Source organism: Papaver somniferum, unplaced genomic scaffold (assembly GCF_003573695.1).
Source record: "Papaver somniferum cultivar HN1 unplaced genomic scaffold, ASM357369v1 unplaced-scaffold_107, whole genome shotgun sequence".
Taxonomy (NCBI): Eukaryota; Viridiplantae; Streptophyta; class Magnoliopsida; order Ranunculales; family Papaveraceae; genus Papaver; species Papaver somniferum.
This window is the reverse complement of record NW_020619603.1, coordinates 7,269,575-7,286,370: the sequence shown is the minus strand read 5'-3', so window position 1 is coordinate 7,286,370 and position 16,796 is coordinate 7,269,575. Positions and strand designations below refer to the sequence as shown.

Below are 16,796 nucleotides of genomic sequence, written 5' to 3'. Positions count from 1 at the left end.
CAAGAGGAGTGCTTTTTATTCCTTGATTAAGAGAAAACTCCTTATTCACAGGAGACTCCTTAAAAAGTTCATCATAAGTAACATAGGCATTCTCATCCATAAGAGGAATTGTTGGTGAAGGGGTAGCATGAACATTCTTCTCAGAAGATCGAGGAGATATAAGAGTAACAAGAACATCTTTTTCAAGAGTTTGACTTATTGTAGGAGTGATAAGAGGGCGAAGGTTGGGCTGTGGTTATAGGAACAACATTTGTATCACTAAAATCTAGAATAGAATGATTTGAAGAGAGTGGTATGGGGTTGAGAGACTTCTTAACTTTTTTCTTCTTACCATCAACCATCTCAGAATCAAAAGCCTGCGAAAATAAAATAGATAAGAAATAGAGGCAACAATATTTCTTATTTATTTTGCTTCTTACCATCAAAAAGATTGGGTGTTTCTTACTTCTTTATTGTGCGACGCCTTCCTTTTGTAAGATTCCTTATTTTGAGATTCATCATCAATGTTTGGTTTCTTCTTCTGTGATTCCTTATTTTCACTCGAAGAAGGCTTGGGTTTCTGCATGATTCGAAGAGCACTAATGGAATAATCTTTCCTGCGAAAGTATAGGAATTAGATCGGTAAAAAAAAATTTATTAGATGAGAATGGTTAAAATCAATAATCATCATGAGAAAAGGAAACAAACTTCGATTCAGAGTTCATGGTGGAAGAACAATAGTAGAAGAAATCAGTGACAGCAGCAGCAGAAATGGATAATAACAGATGAAGATAAATAGCAACAAGAGAGAGAAGATGAGTGAAGAAGAAGGAAAAGATTACTGTTGAAAAACCCTTAAATAGGTGAAAAGAAGTAACCGGTTGAAGACGGTTCAAGCCGGTAAAAAGGAAGAAAATCGACACGTGTAGAGAGAAACTTGAAACCTGGGAAACTGTCGACAAAGTAAAATGAAAAAAGACAAGCAAGTGCGATTTGCAAGAGGGGAATTTCTCATATCTCTCACTCTGAAGAATAATCAATATGAGAAGAGGCAAATGTAGGAGTTAAATATCGCACACGTTAATAACTACGCGAAGTAAAGAATACAACCTAAGTGAAGGGCGTCGCCCACAACAAAGTTGAGATGACGCACCAGATGATGTCAGCAAAGTCACGAGTAAAGTGTGAAGAATTATGCGAAGAAGTATGTTATGCGAAGATGAGCGATTGTATATGAGCGAATGTGTCGCATAGTGATCTCGAAAATAATGGGTTTCTTAGCTGTCATCCACTATGTAAAATCCTATATAAATGAGAGAGGTCATTGTTTCAAGGAGTATTCTAGGGTAAGTCTTGGTCAATAAATAGGGAGAGAGAGAGAAAGTGAATCTAGGTTTCAAGTAAAATTGTTGTAATACTTGAATCTATCTTGTAAACATTCCCAATATTCAATTTATCAAATAAGAATTCATAATGATCACTTAGTAATTGGATTAGTTTAAGTGGAGTGTAGTTGTAAGAAAATTTACAACTACAACCTCCTTTGCATGGTTAGATTAAAAATAAATGTTGATGGTTGTTCTCTTGGAAATCCAGGTCTTGTTGGTTGTGGCTTAGTTTTCCTTAACTCTAACTGTTTGGTAGTTGGTAGTTTGGCACAATCGATCGAGTGGATAACTCAGTTTCGGCTGAGTTTTGGGGAAGTATCTTTTGCTTTTAGAGTTAGAGTGGCTTGTGATTAATGATTTAATGGGGGTTGTAGTAATGAGGTTCAAACTCTCGGACTTGTGAAGGATAATTTTTTTAGACTTAATAAATAATTATACAAAATATTAACAATTTGGGCGAGAGGTAACCAAGACACTAGATTCCACTACTACGCAAAATTATGATAAATATTTCAAAGCTCTATTCAATTCTTAAGTCCTCTTTTATCTTTAATTCACTATCAATCATACAAATTCTCAAACATTATTTGTAAACCTTAAGCATGGATTATCAAGAGATTAAACCAAGCATAACCTATCAAACTGAATAACAAATAATTAAGACAATCATTCAAACAATTTAAAACTCCGCAAAAGCAGCGATTAGGTGAATTATATAATTAAATGAAATAGTTACCCATTTATGTTGCGTGAATAGCTTCCTCCATTGCCTTGGTTAAGAGGGAATTAGCTCATCATAGTATAAATGCTCTCAAAATAATTTATTATGGCTCAAAAATGATTTACAAATGATGAGAAGAAGAGAAAATGGTGTAAACTGTAATCTGCGACGCACAAAAAGCGTCTCAGAATGAACGATAAATGACAAGTGCTGCTACTGTTTAGACTGTGCTTCTACCCACGCTTGCGAGTCGTTTCACTGTTGATAAACGACTGCTTCTGCTAGTCCGTTCTTCATGTTCTTCCTCTTCATCAATGGCAGCAGCAGCAGCAGAGAAAAATGGTGATTCTCCCTCTGCAGCCTTCTCTCCTCTCCTCCCAACTCTCGACAGCCTTCTACTCTACCCCAGAAGTCTTTTTATACTCAACAGGTAGACGAAATCCTTTGCAATAAGTCCAAAAAATCTTCCATTACACGGACAGTTCATAATATATTTTTTTTTTCTTTTTTATTTCGATTACGTATCTGCAGCTGTTAATTTCATGGAAACTCACCTTAATTGTCTTCTACACGGTCCAAAAGTGTGTTAGAGTCCTCCATGCATCATCAAAACACGTTCGAATTCCTCCAAAAATTCTCTCAAACCCGTGACAGACATGAACTGCCCTGTTCCCAACTCGTGAATTTCCTAGACGATTCTAGCCAAATTCGATCGGACCCGACACCCAAAATATCTTCCTTAGGCTTAAGCACATCTTCCTGCCAAGTCTCAGCCATTTAATCTCCCTATAACACGTCAAAAAATTCGATCAAACTTCTGCCAGTTCTCATGCACGTTTTCCCGCCAAAATTCAGTTTTTGAAACGAAGAAGATGGTGTCCCCCTATCCAAACTGGGGGTGCGAATAGCAATTGGGGTGGAAATAGTAATTTTGGGGTGGAAATAGTAATTTTTCTGGATTCCTCCGGCACATTTCTGGGACGCTTCCGGTGCATTTCGAGGGTGCCTTTAGTACTCTATCCTCGGGTGTAAAACACCACCTTTTGAGCCAATATCGCCGCAAGAGCTTATTTCTCTAAGAATTCCTACAAAGACATAAAAGAACACAATAAATACAAAATTGAGCACTAACAATACATACAATAGAGACATATTAGACACATAAATGCGTCTATCAACACCCCTAAACTTATTATTTGCTAGTCCTCGAGCAAAATTTATTCTTGAAAAATGGCCGAGTTAATCTCGGGTGGGTTTATCAGAGGTGTACCCACAAAAACCAATACTCCAGACCTTAACTATCTACGCAAAATCTTGGAAAGCACTAAAGAACCTCCTTGGTTGGCATACAATTATTGACTCTAAGAGGAAGAACCCTGATGCAAAATTCCAATTGATGTACACGAGTTTGCACTCAAGCATACTAAAATTCATATAAGTGACAGAGCTCTACTAAGATAGTTTCACGATGGACATCATACTCGGAGTCAGACTAATCACATGAAAATATTAAGAAGATGGAAAGAAAAATGTAGATGGTTGAAAAGCGAACGGTGTTTCTCATATCTGTCTGAAGGCCTCTGCCAAGATGAACCTAACCTAAATGACTGAGATACCGGTCTGACTAATATTAACACACTGGTATATACAAGGGAACCAGTGGTCAATAACTTAAATCTAGATCAACAAACTTGCAAATACAAGGGAACCAGCAGTTGACTACACATAACAATAACCATTTTTTTTTTTAACTTAACGGCATGAATAGATCTTTTTGATCCAAGCGCATGCTTCTTGTCAGCATATTACACGATAGTTCCCACGGGTCCTGCATTCCACGCTTGCTTAGGCGACGGAAACAGGGAGAACACACACATATTGCTATCCAAGTGTTAGTATTTATTCCGATTGGTCTACTGGTCTGGTCTATTTTTTTTTTTTGGAAAAGGTAACTCAGTCACTCTATTTCACCCTAGCGAAGGTAACAACATTAATCGTGTGCCCCACCAAATCACTTGAAATAAAAGAAAAATAGAAAGTGAAAAGGACTCGACGAGATATGGCGAAACTATCATGTTAATTATAACACCTGAGCTCTGTGATTTTATGAATAGACTCTATAGATGTTTCCATCTAGTCAGATTGGTTCCTCAACTCCTAAAACAAAAATGTTTCCATCCACTTAGATTGGTTAGTGTTATCCTTAATAGGTGTAAATTTCTAGGCTCTGGAGTTTATTTATTGCAAGTTAAAACTAACAAAAAGTTTCTTCCCCACCCCCAAACTTAAATCTACCATTGTCCTCAATGTTCTAAAGATAAAATTAAAAGCATGAACAAGGAGAAACTGTTAACATTTGAAGCAAAAAGAGTTAAGGAAGGATATTACCGTGTTGCATGAGATTGGGTTACCTCCCAAGAAGTGCTAAGTTTAAAGTCTTCAGCCAGACATCAGAAGGAATTAGTCACCTCATAGAATCATATAGAAGTAGTCGGAATAATTGTGGGTCATCTGGATCAAAAAGTATTACCCACAAGAAGAGGAAACTGCAACGGACCAAAAAGATGCCGAACATACCCTTGTTTAAGACAACTACATCTAGTTGTGGCCCAGGTTCAGGTTCTATAATTGGGTCTAGATAACAGGTTTTCATCGGTTGGATTTCCTCAAAGCTAAGATCCGGTTCAGGTATTAAAGTCTGGAAAAACTCAACTAAGAACTTATAAGCACATAACAACAACCTGAATAACTGGGGACCCTCTAAGTCAATCAGATTTGACTCACACAGCTGACCACAATGAAAGAGGTGGTCTTCCTTAAGAAAATGTGTCGACCCTAATATCCTAAAGTGATTAGGTTTAGTCTCAAAACTTAATAACCAACACATCTTAAAATCAAAAGTTCCCACAATTGGTTGAAAAGTTTTTGGTGGGAAAACAAAGTCAATCTTGGTATCATAGCCTGGGTTAACCACATCAACCAGAGGATGGGTTTCTAACAACTGAGCTTCTTTCTGGACATCATTAGGTTCGGGAAAACGTGTACGAAGATAATCTTGTAAGATGGTTGAAGCACAAATGTCAAGTCCTACAGGAGGGTACTTTATAAGAGTTAAAGCACACAGAGAATGATAATCACCCCCAAACTTAGAGTTTTCCGTGTCTCTAGGAAGACTAGTCACAACTTCCCTAATTTCTAGGTCATCAGATTCCTGGAAATGGTCAATAGATTCTTCTAAGTTGGGTTCATACTCACTCATTTCTACGAGTTTATCATCTTCTAAGACTAGTGTTTCTAAATCGCTAGATTCTAAAACAGTATTCTCAGGGTAAACTCTTTCCTCTAAACCATCATCACAATCATATAAAGGATTATCAGAGAAAGTTTCATATAAAGGCTCATTAACTAAGGTGTTAATCAAAGTTACTTCCTCCGATCCATTAATAAGTTCATCAAATAATGGATTGTCCAATACTATGTAGGATAAAGGATCATGAACTACATCGTCTAAAACGGTGGTATCTCTAGTCAGATCCACATCCTTTTGAATAGGTGAATAATCATTACAATTATTGGGATCTGAACCAGATATAATATTATCATTATGAAGCTCAAATTGAGTGACTAGTTCCGGATCACTATGCCTACAAATGTATGATTCTTCATCAATATTATCTTCATCATAATCATTATGAACCTCATCTAAAGTAGTGTCTTTTGTTCTAACCTCGTCCTCTAGATTGGGCAAATATTCACTATTGATAGCAAGGGTAGAGTTGGAAACACTATATTGGAAATTAAGACTATCTTGAGCAGTTCTGTTCTGGGCCTCGAATAAAAGCTTTTGAATCGACTCACGTGACTTCCTTATGGTATCGTGTATAGAAGGTTCACTCATGGGTGCATTTTGTTTATTCATTTCTAACACAAACCTATTTGTATTCTCAGTTAATTGTTTGAGAGACTCTTCTAGAGGAAGAACAGGTTCAGAAGGATCATAATAGGGACTAGTTTTCAATAGTTTGATTGTATCCTCTAGAGACGAAGAACTAGTACTATAATCTTCTTGCTCGTAAGACTGATGCATGTGTGGATAGTAATTGGGCTCACCATGGTATGACCCATATCCTTCCAAAGGATGGCGTTCCCAACCACTATTCCCAACATGGTCATAAAAAGGATGATGTCCATATTCAAATTCAGGTCGATACTCATTGTATTGGCTTCTATCATACCAGTTCGACATTCTTAATTGCAAGGGAATTCTACACAACACAAACAAGGCCGACTCGACTCCACCAAAACAAACCTAAAGATTTCTAGCAAACAAAAAGCATGATGGCTCCACTTAGATTGTTTCTAGACCAGCTTCTATCTTTCGAAAGGGAATTCGTTGCAATTTGAGCAAACCCCTCTGGAATCAATCCGAGTCAAAGTAAGTTGAATTGAGGCGAGGGAAGCTCAGTGGAGCTTTGATACCCAAGGCCTCACCGCTATCACAAGGCGGCGCAGTCACGCATTCAACTCACAGAAACCATCATGAACTTTAGAGTGTGCTTAAAGAGCAACCAATATTTTTCGAACGAGTTTCCTATTAAGCTCGTTACCCTATCGGTCTCGTTCTATTCCAAATTTTAATCTTGGGTTCGCGTTAGGTTTCGTTTTCCTAAGGCGGGCAAGAAGGGAGCGGTGATGAAATCCAAACCCTTATCTTGTATTGGCCAGGCCTTGCCCTTTACTAGGAATTTAAAAACAGTCCAAATTCGTCCTCAATCAATGAATCACCTTAAGGAATACAGTAACTCGCTTACAGGAGATTCGCGAGTGTTTCGATGGACTTACCTCCCGTACCAGACGGGGGATGAACCGTTGAAGTCGACTCGGGCCACGACTCCTATGTCATGTACGAACCCGAGGGTCCGAGACGATATAGTAATCGTCGTCCTTCCCTGCACACAGTTTATATAATTTTTTTTTTTTTTAATAATACCCTTCCGTAGGGTTTAAAAAAAAAAAGAAGTCCAATTGTCCAGAATAAAGTCCAAATAAAAAGTCCAAAAATTACAAAAATTATGAAAAATAAAGCCTATTTACAAATTCTAAAAAAAAGTAAAATAAAAGCTATATACAAAAAAAAAAAAAAAAAAAATCCTAAAAAAAAAAAAATTATGTCTTTTTTTTTTCTTCTCCCTTAGCTTTTAGCTTTTAGCTTTAAGCTTTTTGTTCCCAAGTCCTTAGTATTCCACTTCGAACCTGTAAATCAAAGACACAAAAAGAAACGTAAAAATGAACAAATAAAATAATAAAAACCTAAAAATTCTACCTAAGCACAAATCCGCGTCGGCGGCGCCAAAATGATTAATGATTTAATGGGGGTTGTAGTAATGAGGTTCAAACTCTCGGACTTGTGAAGGATAATTTTTTTAGACTTAATAAATAATTATATAAAATATTAACAATTTGGGCGAGAGGTAACCAAGACACTAGATTCCACTACTACGCAAAATTATGATAAATATTTCAAAACTCTATTCAATTCTTAAGTCCTCTTTTATCTTTAATTCACTATCAATCATACAAATTCTCAAACATTATTTGTAAACCTTAAGCATAGATTATCAAGAGATTAAACCAAGCATAACCTATCAAACTGAATAACAAATAATTAAGACAATCATTCAAACAATTTAAAACTCCACAAAAGCAGCGATTAGGTGAATTATATAATTAAATGAAATAGTTAACCATTTATGTTGCGTGAATAGCTTCCTCCATTGCCTTGGTTACGAGGGAATTAGATCATCATAGTATAAATGCTCTCAAAATAATTTATTATGGCTCAAAAATGATTTACAAATGGTGAGAAGAAGAGAAAATGGTGTAAACTGTAATCTGCGACGCACAAAAAGCGTCTCAGAATGAACGATAAATGACAAGTGCTGCTATTGTTTAGACTGTGCTGCTACCCACGCTTGCGAGTCGTTTCACTGTTGATAAACGACTGCTTCTGCTAGTCCGTTCTTCATGTTCTTCCTCTTCATCAATGGCAGCAGCAGCAGCAGAGAAAAATGGTGATTCTCCCTCTGCAGCCTTCTCTCCTCTCCTCCCAACTCTCGACAGCCTTCTACTCTACCCCAGAAGTCTTTTTATACTCAACAGGTAGACGAAATCCTTTGCAATAACTCCAAAAAATCTTCCATTACGCGGACAGTTCATAATATATTTTTTTTTCTTTTTTATTTCGATTACGTATCTGCAGCTGTTAATTTCATGGAAACTCACCTTAATTGTCTTCTACACGGTCCAAAAGTGTGTTAGAGTCCTCGATGCATCATCAGAACACGTTCGAATTCCTCCAAAAATTCTCTCAAACCCGTGACAGACATGAACTGCCATGTTCCCAACTCGTGAATTTCCTAGACGATTCTAGCCAAATTCGATCGGACCCGACACCCAAAATATCTTCCTTAGGCTTAATCACATCTTCCTGCCAAGTCTCAGCCATTTAATCTCCCTATAACACGTTAAAAAATTCGATCAAACTTCTGCCAGTTCTCATGCACGTTTTCCCGCCAAAATTCGGTTTTTGAAACGAAGAAGATGGTGTCCCCCTATCCAAACTGGGGGTGCGAATAGCAATTGGGGTGGAAATAGTAATTTTGGAGTGGAAATAGTAATTTTTCTGGATTCCTCCGGCACATTTCTGGGACGCTTCCGGTGCATTTCGAGGGTGTCTTTAGTACTCTATCCTCGGGTGTAAAACACCACTTTTTGAGCCAATATCGCCGCAAGAGCTTATTTCTCTAAGAATTCCTACAAAGACATAAAAGAACACAATAAATACAAAATTGAGCACTAACAATACATACAATAGAGACATATTAGACACATAAATGCGTCTATCAGCTTGCTCCAAGGGTATGACTCGAATTTGGTTTGAGTGTGACTGGATGCATCTTCTTAAAGCTTGATGAGATTATTCTTTGCCTTGGAAACTAGCTAAATGCACGGAGTTCTTATCAACTATTCAGTTTAGGTACTCCCACATTTACAGGGATTGTAATGCAGTGGCTGATATATTAGCAAAGTGGGGAGCCTCGACAGGTTCCCAATGGTGGAAAGCGCCGCCTTTCTTTATTTGTTCGGTTGTGGGTAACGAGTTTGTCTTTCTTTAGTTTTAGATAGTTAGTATCATGTTTTAATTCCTTCACTTTTTTTCCTCTTTTGAGGTTTTTGCCTAGTCCCCTCGTTTTGCTTTTTGCTTCTTTTTTCAATAAAATCTCCTTGAGTTTTGTTTTCACAAAATTGGTTTAAAAGACCAAAATCAACAATTCCTGGGTGAAAAGGACAGTTAGATTTTGATACTGTTTAAATGGACAAAAATATAAAAATAGCCCGAATGTAATCAGTTTCATCCTGCCCATTTTCAAATATTTTTTTTTTATTTTTAATTTACACAGGATGCATCCGGTTTCATCCTTACTATTTTTTAAGTTTATGTCAGGATGAATCCAGTTTCATCCTTGCCATTTTCTTTTGTGTCCATTTCATCCAAACTAATTTTTACTTGTCCATTTGAACCGTGTTTTAAAAATATTTGGACAAATGACCCATTTTCCATTTTGTTTTTTTAGGTGAAAATAAGTAGTAATTGTGATTGTATTAACCCCAACTTACCCTCAACCACTAGAAGTTGTATCATGCATGAAAAAACTGAGTCAAGATAAAACTTGACTGGAAGGGAATCCAAATAGCATCCTCATCCAAAAAGTTCTTGGTAGTCGACCGTATGATTATTTTGGGAGACACACTGAGATCTCTGATGGAATACTTATCTCCTTTTATTAATTCTTAGAATTGATCAAATAAAACCCTAATCATACTCAACCACACACAAAGCCTTAATATATGAGCCTGTAGACCAAAATGATCCATATATATCCATCCCAGACCTCTTGCTATTTATTTTTTTATTTTTTTCTAAGTTTTATCAATTAGCCTGATTCTGGTTGCAGATTTATCTAAAATAAAAATATTCAGTTGACTAGTTAACTAAGTCGTTCAAATCAAACAAAAGAAGATTTTATTATAAAACGCCCTTTGTACTTAACTAGTTAATCATCAGCCAATATCTAAAACTCTTCCTCATTTAAAATGTCGCAACGAGTGAAAGTTTCCACTGATACTTTAATAGTACTGTTGGCATTACTTTTGGTTTCATCTTACAGTGTTGTTCATTTTGCTTCTGGTTCTTATTTTTCTTCGAATCATCCTAAACAACTTTTAAAAGCAGTAGGTGCAGAACAAGAAGTAGATGCTCTTTTGAAATGGAAATCTACTCTTCTTAATCAAACTACTTCTCTCCTCTCTTCCTGGAAGATAAATTCTACCGCGAGTACGACGAGTCCATGCAAGTGGTATGGAATCACTTGCAACAAGGGAAGCGTCACTGAACTGAATGTAACCGGTTTGGGTTTACGAGGTACGCTTTATAAGTTCAACTTTTCTTCTTTCTCAAACCTTGTTACTCTCGACTTGAGCGAGAACGAACTCTATGGAACCATTCCATCCCAAGTTAGTGATCTTACAAAACTCACATACCTTGATCTTTCTGCCAATAATCTTTCTGGACATGTTCCAACAGAAATTACCTTTCTCACAAGTCTGTTATATTTAGGCCTTTCTGAAAATCATATCATTGGATCCATCCCTCAGGAAATTGGAAATTTATATTTTCTCACTCATCTTGGGTTGTCTGCAAATAATCTCACCGGTTCAATCCCTAATTCAATTTGCAATTTAACTAGCCTGAGCAATCTTTACCTAGGTAATAATCAACTTTCTGGCATCATTCCGCAAGATATAGGAAAGCTAAGGTCTCTTACCGGCTTATATTTGTACAAAAACAGTCTCATTGGTTCAATCCCTGCTTCTTTAACCAATTTGACCAGCTTGTACGCTCTTTCTCTATATGATAACCAGCTTTCTGGAATCATTCCTCGAGACATCGGAAGGCTAAGTTCTCTTATTACAGGCTTAGATCTGTCCGAAAACAATCTCAGTGGTTCGATCCCAATTTCAGTATGCAATTTGACCAACTTGACATATTTATGTGTTCTTGCAAATAACCTTTCTGACATCATACCTATAGAAATTGGTAGGCTAAGGTCTCTTACGGGATTATATTTGAATCAAAACAATCTTAGCGGTTCAATCCCTTCTTCATTAACCAATTTGACTAGCCTGCGCATTCTTCAACTGTTTAGTAACCAACTTTCTGGCGTTATTCCTCAAGATATAGGAAGGCTACGCTCTCTTATAAAATTAGGTTTTTCAGAAAACAATCTCATTGGTTCGATCCCTACTTCTTTAACCAATTTAACTAGCCTCGACGATCTTGCCCTAGACAGAAATCAACTTTCTGGCAACATTCCTCAACATATAGGAAGGCTAGGCTCTCTTACAAGGTTGGAATTTTCCGACAACAGATTATTTGGTCCTATCCCTAGTTCCATATGCAACTTGGCCAACCTCACCTACTTATCAGTTTTCGGAAATCAACTTTCTGGCAGCATTCCTCGTGATTTAGGGAATCTAAGGTCTTTACGTGACTTATTTATGTTTCGGAACAAACTCACTGGTTCAATCCCTGCATCAGTGGGTAATTTGAAAAATTTGGTTATTGTGTCTCTTTTTCAAAATAAATTAACTGATGCAATCCCTGCTTCTTTGGGTAATTTGAGTAATTTAAGAATATTAACTCTTTTTGACAATCATTTAACCGGGTCATTACCAATAGAATTAAAAAATCTAAGTCATTTGAAACTATTAGCTTTGGATAATAACTCTCTTTCTGGGATAATACCTACTAGTATATGGTATTGTAGGAATCTTACATATCTGAGTCTTGGCTCCAACAACTTTACTGGAAATATTTCCAATGAGATTGAAACAGCTCGAGGATTGGGATATCTTTTATTAAATGACAACTTTCTCAGTGGTACTCCTCCTAAATCCATCAGTAAGCTTCAGTATTTGAAAGTTCTCGACTTATCCAACAACAAGTTCGAAGGAAATATACCCACCGTGTTTTGTTCATTACGTGACCTTGAGATCCTTTCTTTACAGTCTAACCAGTTCAATGGGTCAATCCCTGAGGAGATTAATCATTTACGTCACCTCCGTATTTTGGACTTGTCAAAAAACTATCTCACTAGTCAAATTCCTAACAGCATAGGGAACCTGAAAAAGCTACAAAGTAGACTTAATGATTCATTCTTGATTGACGATTATGCATCTGGGTTTTTCGGAGTGAAGATGGTGATCAAAGGGAACGACATCAAGGTTGAGGTGCCGTATAGCTATACCTCAGCAATCGATCTATCATGCAACAATCTTGATGGAAACATTCCAATAGAGATAAGTTCACTAAAAGGACTGTATATGCTTAATTTGTCCCACAATCATTTCTCAGGTAATATCCCTGCCAATCTCGGAGACATGTCTGATTTAGAGTCATTGGATTTAAGTTGGAATGGGTTGTCTGGACATATCCCACAATCTTTGTCATCAATGGACTCTCTAGCATTTCTGAACTTATCTTACAATAAGTTAAATGGGAAGATTCCAAGAGGAGGTCATTTTGAAACTTTAAGTTGGGATGGTTCAGCATTCTTTGGGAATGATTTATTGTGTGGATTCCCTACAGATAAAGTTTGCGAGGGTGATCGTAATACTAGTGCTGGTGATGCTAATCCTATAATTCAAGTTGAAGAAGATGATCAAGAGGATGCGTATGAGAGAATATTGTTTTACGGTGTTATCGCTTTGGGGTTTGGAGTTGGATTTTGGGGTTTGTTCTTGGTTCTTCTTCTTAAAAAAGAGAAATGGTGGTTTGGGTATTGGAGAATTATTGATTCCATTGTGATTCGAATAATCGGTTGTATTTACAAAAACTGATAGTATTAATAATATAAAAGTACTCTTTTGTTTTTGTTATATATATATAACTTGTTCCGGTGTTAGATGTTTTTGTATTTTGCTGGAGTAATACACTGGTTGTGGTTGATGTAGTTTTCAAAAATGTATTGAGTTTCAAGTTCGGGTTCTTGGAGGTGATCATCACGGAGATTCTAAACTTGAAATTATAATTAATATCGTTAACTGAGCCTTCAGTAAAACTTCAACCAATATTCGTTCTTGCACCCTATGCATCACTCCATAAGTGATGTTTTTCATTGCAAAATTCTAGTGATAACGTGTTTCTTTTTTCTTTCATGGGGTAGTTCATTAGTTGTAACACAATATTTCTTCAAGTTTCTCGACTCCATGTACTATGTTGTGAAAGGCTCCCTAGGCGCCCAGCGCATAATACAACATAGGTTTTACTCGGGGTTAAAGAATCATGCAGGTGTTTCTACACGATGGGGTTAGGTTTTTACACATCATTAGATGTCTTTGTGACGTTCCTTTGCTTTTGCCAAAGTTACTCTCACTAGACCTTTCTGCTCTTGGTACAACTAAAACCATTTGGCCATGGAAAATCTCTTCAAGCTGGATTAAACCTTATTAGGATATGAATGTAACCCTCTGTTTCACTCCACGCACTTCATACTTATGTACCAAAAGGAATATCACGACCTTTTTGTTATCAACGAATAAAAGAAACATATCGCGTACACTTAGATTAGTTTGGGTTACAAACAATTGCAGAACCTGATAAGTACCTGACAAACAAGACTCTAACCCCATTAGCATCATTTTCGTGACAAACAATTGTAGATATTGCCGCAAATAATCTCATTGATGAACTGGCGGAGAAGGTGGCTAATGAGTCTCCACTAGATGATGAGGATGACGAGCAAGTTGAAAAACATTATAACGAGGAGATGGAGGTTGATACTAACCGATCAACAATTGTAAATTATATCCACTGGTTCTACATTAAACTCTTCCAACATAGATAGTTTGTTTGATTTTATCGTGGAGGAAGAAGCTCAGAAAGTCTTGAAGTGGGCAAATATAAAGAAGGCTACATGAACAGTTGATGGTAATACATCGAAAAGTAAAGTAGTACATTTTGTGGTCATTTACGGCCACATAAAATTAGTTTTAAATGAAGTTTTATTTGTTAGAATGTCAGGGATGTAGTCGTCATAAATCTGACAATTACATTCCACTATCACTAAATGAGAATTTAGGTAATGATCTTCTTATTATATGAAATGTAGATAGAATTACAAGGATTGATCTAACTATTACAATGATCTATTTTCCCTAGATTTAATTTCTTTCTCTCTCTTTCTTGACCATGAGTCACTCTAGAACTCTCCCACAAGTAATGACCTCTCTCCTTTATATAGGATTTTACATAGTGGATGACAACTAAGAAACCCATTATTTTCGGGATCACTATGCGACACATTCGCTCATATACAATCGCTCATCTTCGCATAGCGTACCTCTTCGCACAGTTCTTCACACTTTACTCGTGAGTTTGCTGACATCATCTGGTTGGTCATCTCAACTTTGTTCTGTGCAATGCTCTTCTCTTAGGTTGTATTCTTTACTTCGCTTGATTACTAACGTGTGCGATATTTTACTCCTACATTTTGCCTCTTCTCATTTCACTTATTCTTCAGAGTGAGCGATATGAGAAACTTCCATCTTATCATTTCGCTCATTATCCCTCTTTACCAACCTTGGGAGTTTAAATTACTCAAAAATGAGGAAAAGAAAGTAGCGGTATGTGATCCTCTTGATCCAATTTGTAACCTCTCATAACTTTCCTTCTTATCTCTTATTTCTTTTCCTTCGCAGGCTGCCAAAAAGGTCAGTACTTCGCGTAAGGTATCAACTTCGCAGAATAAAGAAGTAAGAAATACATTTTCTATTTTTAACAATATTGTTGCCTCTGTTTCTTATCTTGATTATTCGCATAGGTGAATCCTTTGAATGACAAAACTTTAGGCAAGGGAAAGAGCACTCCTAAGAAACCCACATCAAAATTTGTATCCAAGATAACTTCGTTAAGAGATGATGTCTCTAGGAAGCGTGCGAGATATGATTCTTCCTCAAGTTCGAAATCTTCAGATGAAGATACTTTTGTTTCTGAAGAAGAGGTATCGATCGATTTGTATCGGAAGAAGTTGTCTGATATTTTTTCTGGAGATGCTTTTGCTACTCTTGAGGATGATGAAATGGATCGTTCCTTCAAGATGGTCTCAAAGATCTGTACTGCTTCTGATTGGGAAGATCGATCTCTTCGTGGAGCTTCCTCTGCGATAAACCCAGATTTTCAATTTGCGATGAATGACTTGGTAATATTCTGCAACATTTGTCTTTTATCTTTTTCTCAATATTTCTTCTTTTACTTATAATGCTTCTTTTATATTTTCACAGAATGCCCGCATATCTTATGCGATTTCTTTAGACAATAAAAGAAAGCTTCGCAAGTTCCAAGATGAGAATGCCAAGTTGAGACATGAGAATTCTAATCTTTCGGATGCGAATGCGAATTTTACAAGCGAGAATACAAAACTTAGAAATGAGAATTTAACTAATTCTCAATTGGTTCTCCAAACTCGAGAAATAAACAAGGAACTCATTGGTAACTTATATTTTCTCACTCTTTTCTATTATGAGATCGTTCGCACTTCTTACTTAGTTATCTTCGTAAACCTGTATGACCTTTCAGATGAAGCGGCTAATCTTCCCGATGCTAAAATTCTTTTAGATCACCTCAATTCTTCTTTAAATAATTATCCTACTCGAGGATTTGAAAACCTTAGCTCGGAAGAGTTAAGATTAAAATATACTATCCTTAGACAACTCCATAGAAGTGCATTATCCTCTGCCAATAATTTTAAACGACGTTTTTATGAGAGGAGGGAAGCATTCAAGTATTGGAGGCGAAGAAGAACAAACTTATTATTGAAAAAGATGAAATCGCTCTTAGGGGTGCGAAGGCACTAGAACATTTTCAAGAATCTATTATTGAAGTTAAAATAGAACGTGATTCAGCTTGTCGTGAGAGAGACATTCTTATTGAGGAAAGAAATATAATTCGATCTCAACTCCTTATAGAAAGTGAACCTGAGTTTAATTGGGCTGCTAGAGTTCTGAATGATGCTAGAAATAATTTAGGTGTAAATGTTAGCCTTCACACTGAACATTCCACACTGGTCGCAGACATTATTTCCAATTATGTAGGTCATTTTTTGTTCTTTGATCTTCACTCATACTTTTAAGAATAATTGTCTGTTATTTTAACTCATTTGTTGATACTTCGCGGAGAAATAAAAGGTGTATCAAAAGAAAATTGCACAGTTAGAAACTAGCTTAGCTGCTAAAGAAGAAGAATAATCCGCTCGTAACTCCAAGTATCAACAATTGAAGGAAAATTGGTTCAAATTAGTCCAAAACAATAGTAACGATGCTAATCGCTCTCGTGAGGATGCTGTTAAAAGAGTTTGTCTGGAGAATGGTATTCCTTTGTCAAAGTAGAGTTTTCCAGTGATTCCTGAAAATGTACCCATTCCTGATATCCAAGTTATTGATGGAAAATAAGATTCTGAAGAAGATTCTGAGGAAGAAACTAGTGATTCTGAAACTGAGCGAAATAAGGAAGATGAAAATTGATCGCTTCTTCTTGTTGTAATATTTTGTTGTAAATTCTTGTAAATTCAGCTTTCATCTTTTTAATATAA

General features: G+C 36.5%; 1 protein-coding gene across 1 annotated transcript; it reads left to right on the top strand.

Moving 5' to 3' along the window:
- The first annotated feature begins 10,047 nt into the window (after positions 1-10,047).
- On the top strand, positions 10,048-13,124 carry LOC113327676 (probable leucine-rich repeat receptor-like protein kinase At1g35710). The gene has a single exon (XM_026574827.1). It carries the CDS (start codon positions 10,243-10,245, stop codon positions 13,045-13,047), a length of 2,805 nt encoding a protein of 934 aa, XP_026430612.1. The 5' UTR covers positions 10,048-10,242; the 3' UTR covers positions 13,048-13,124.
- Positions 13,125-16,796: the final 3,672 nt, after the last annotated feature.

What these genes read in the sequence shown, in the direction of transcription:
- LOC113327676 (XM_026574827.1), top strand. Translation starts at nt 10,243, where the DNA reads ATGTCGCAACGAGTGAAAGTTTCCACTGATACTTTAATAGTACTGTTG.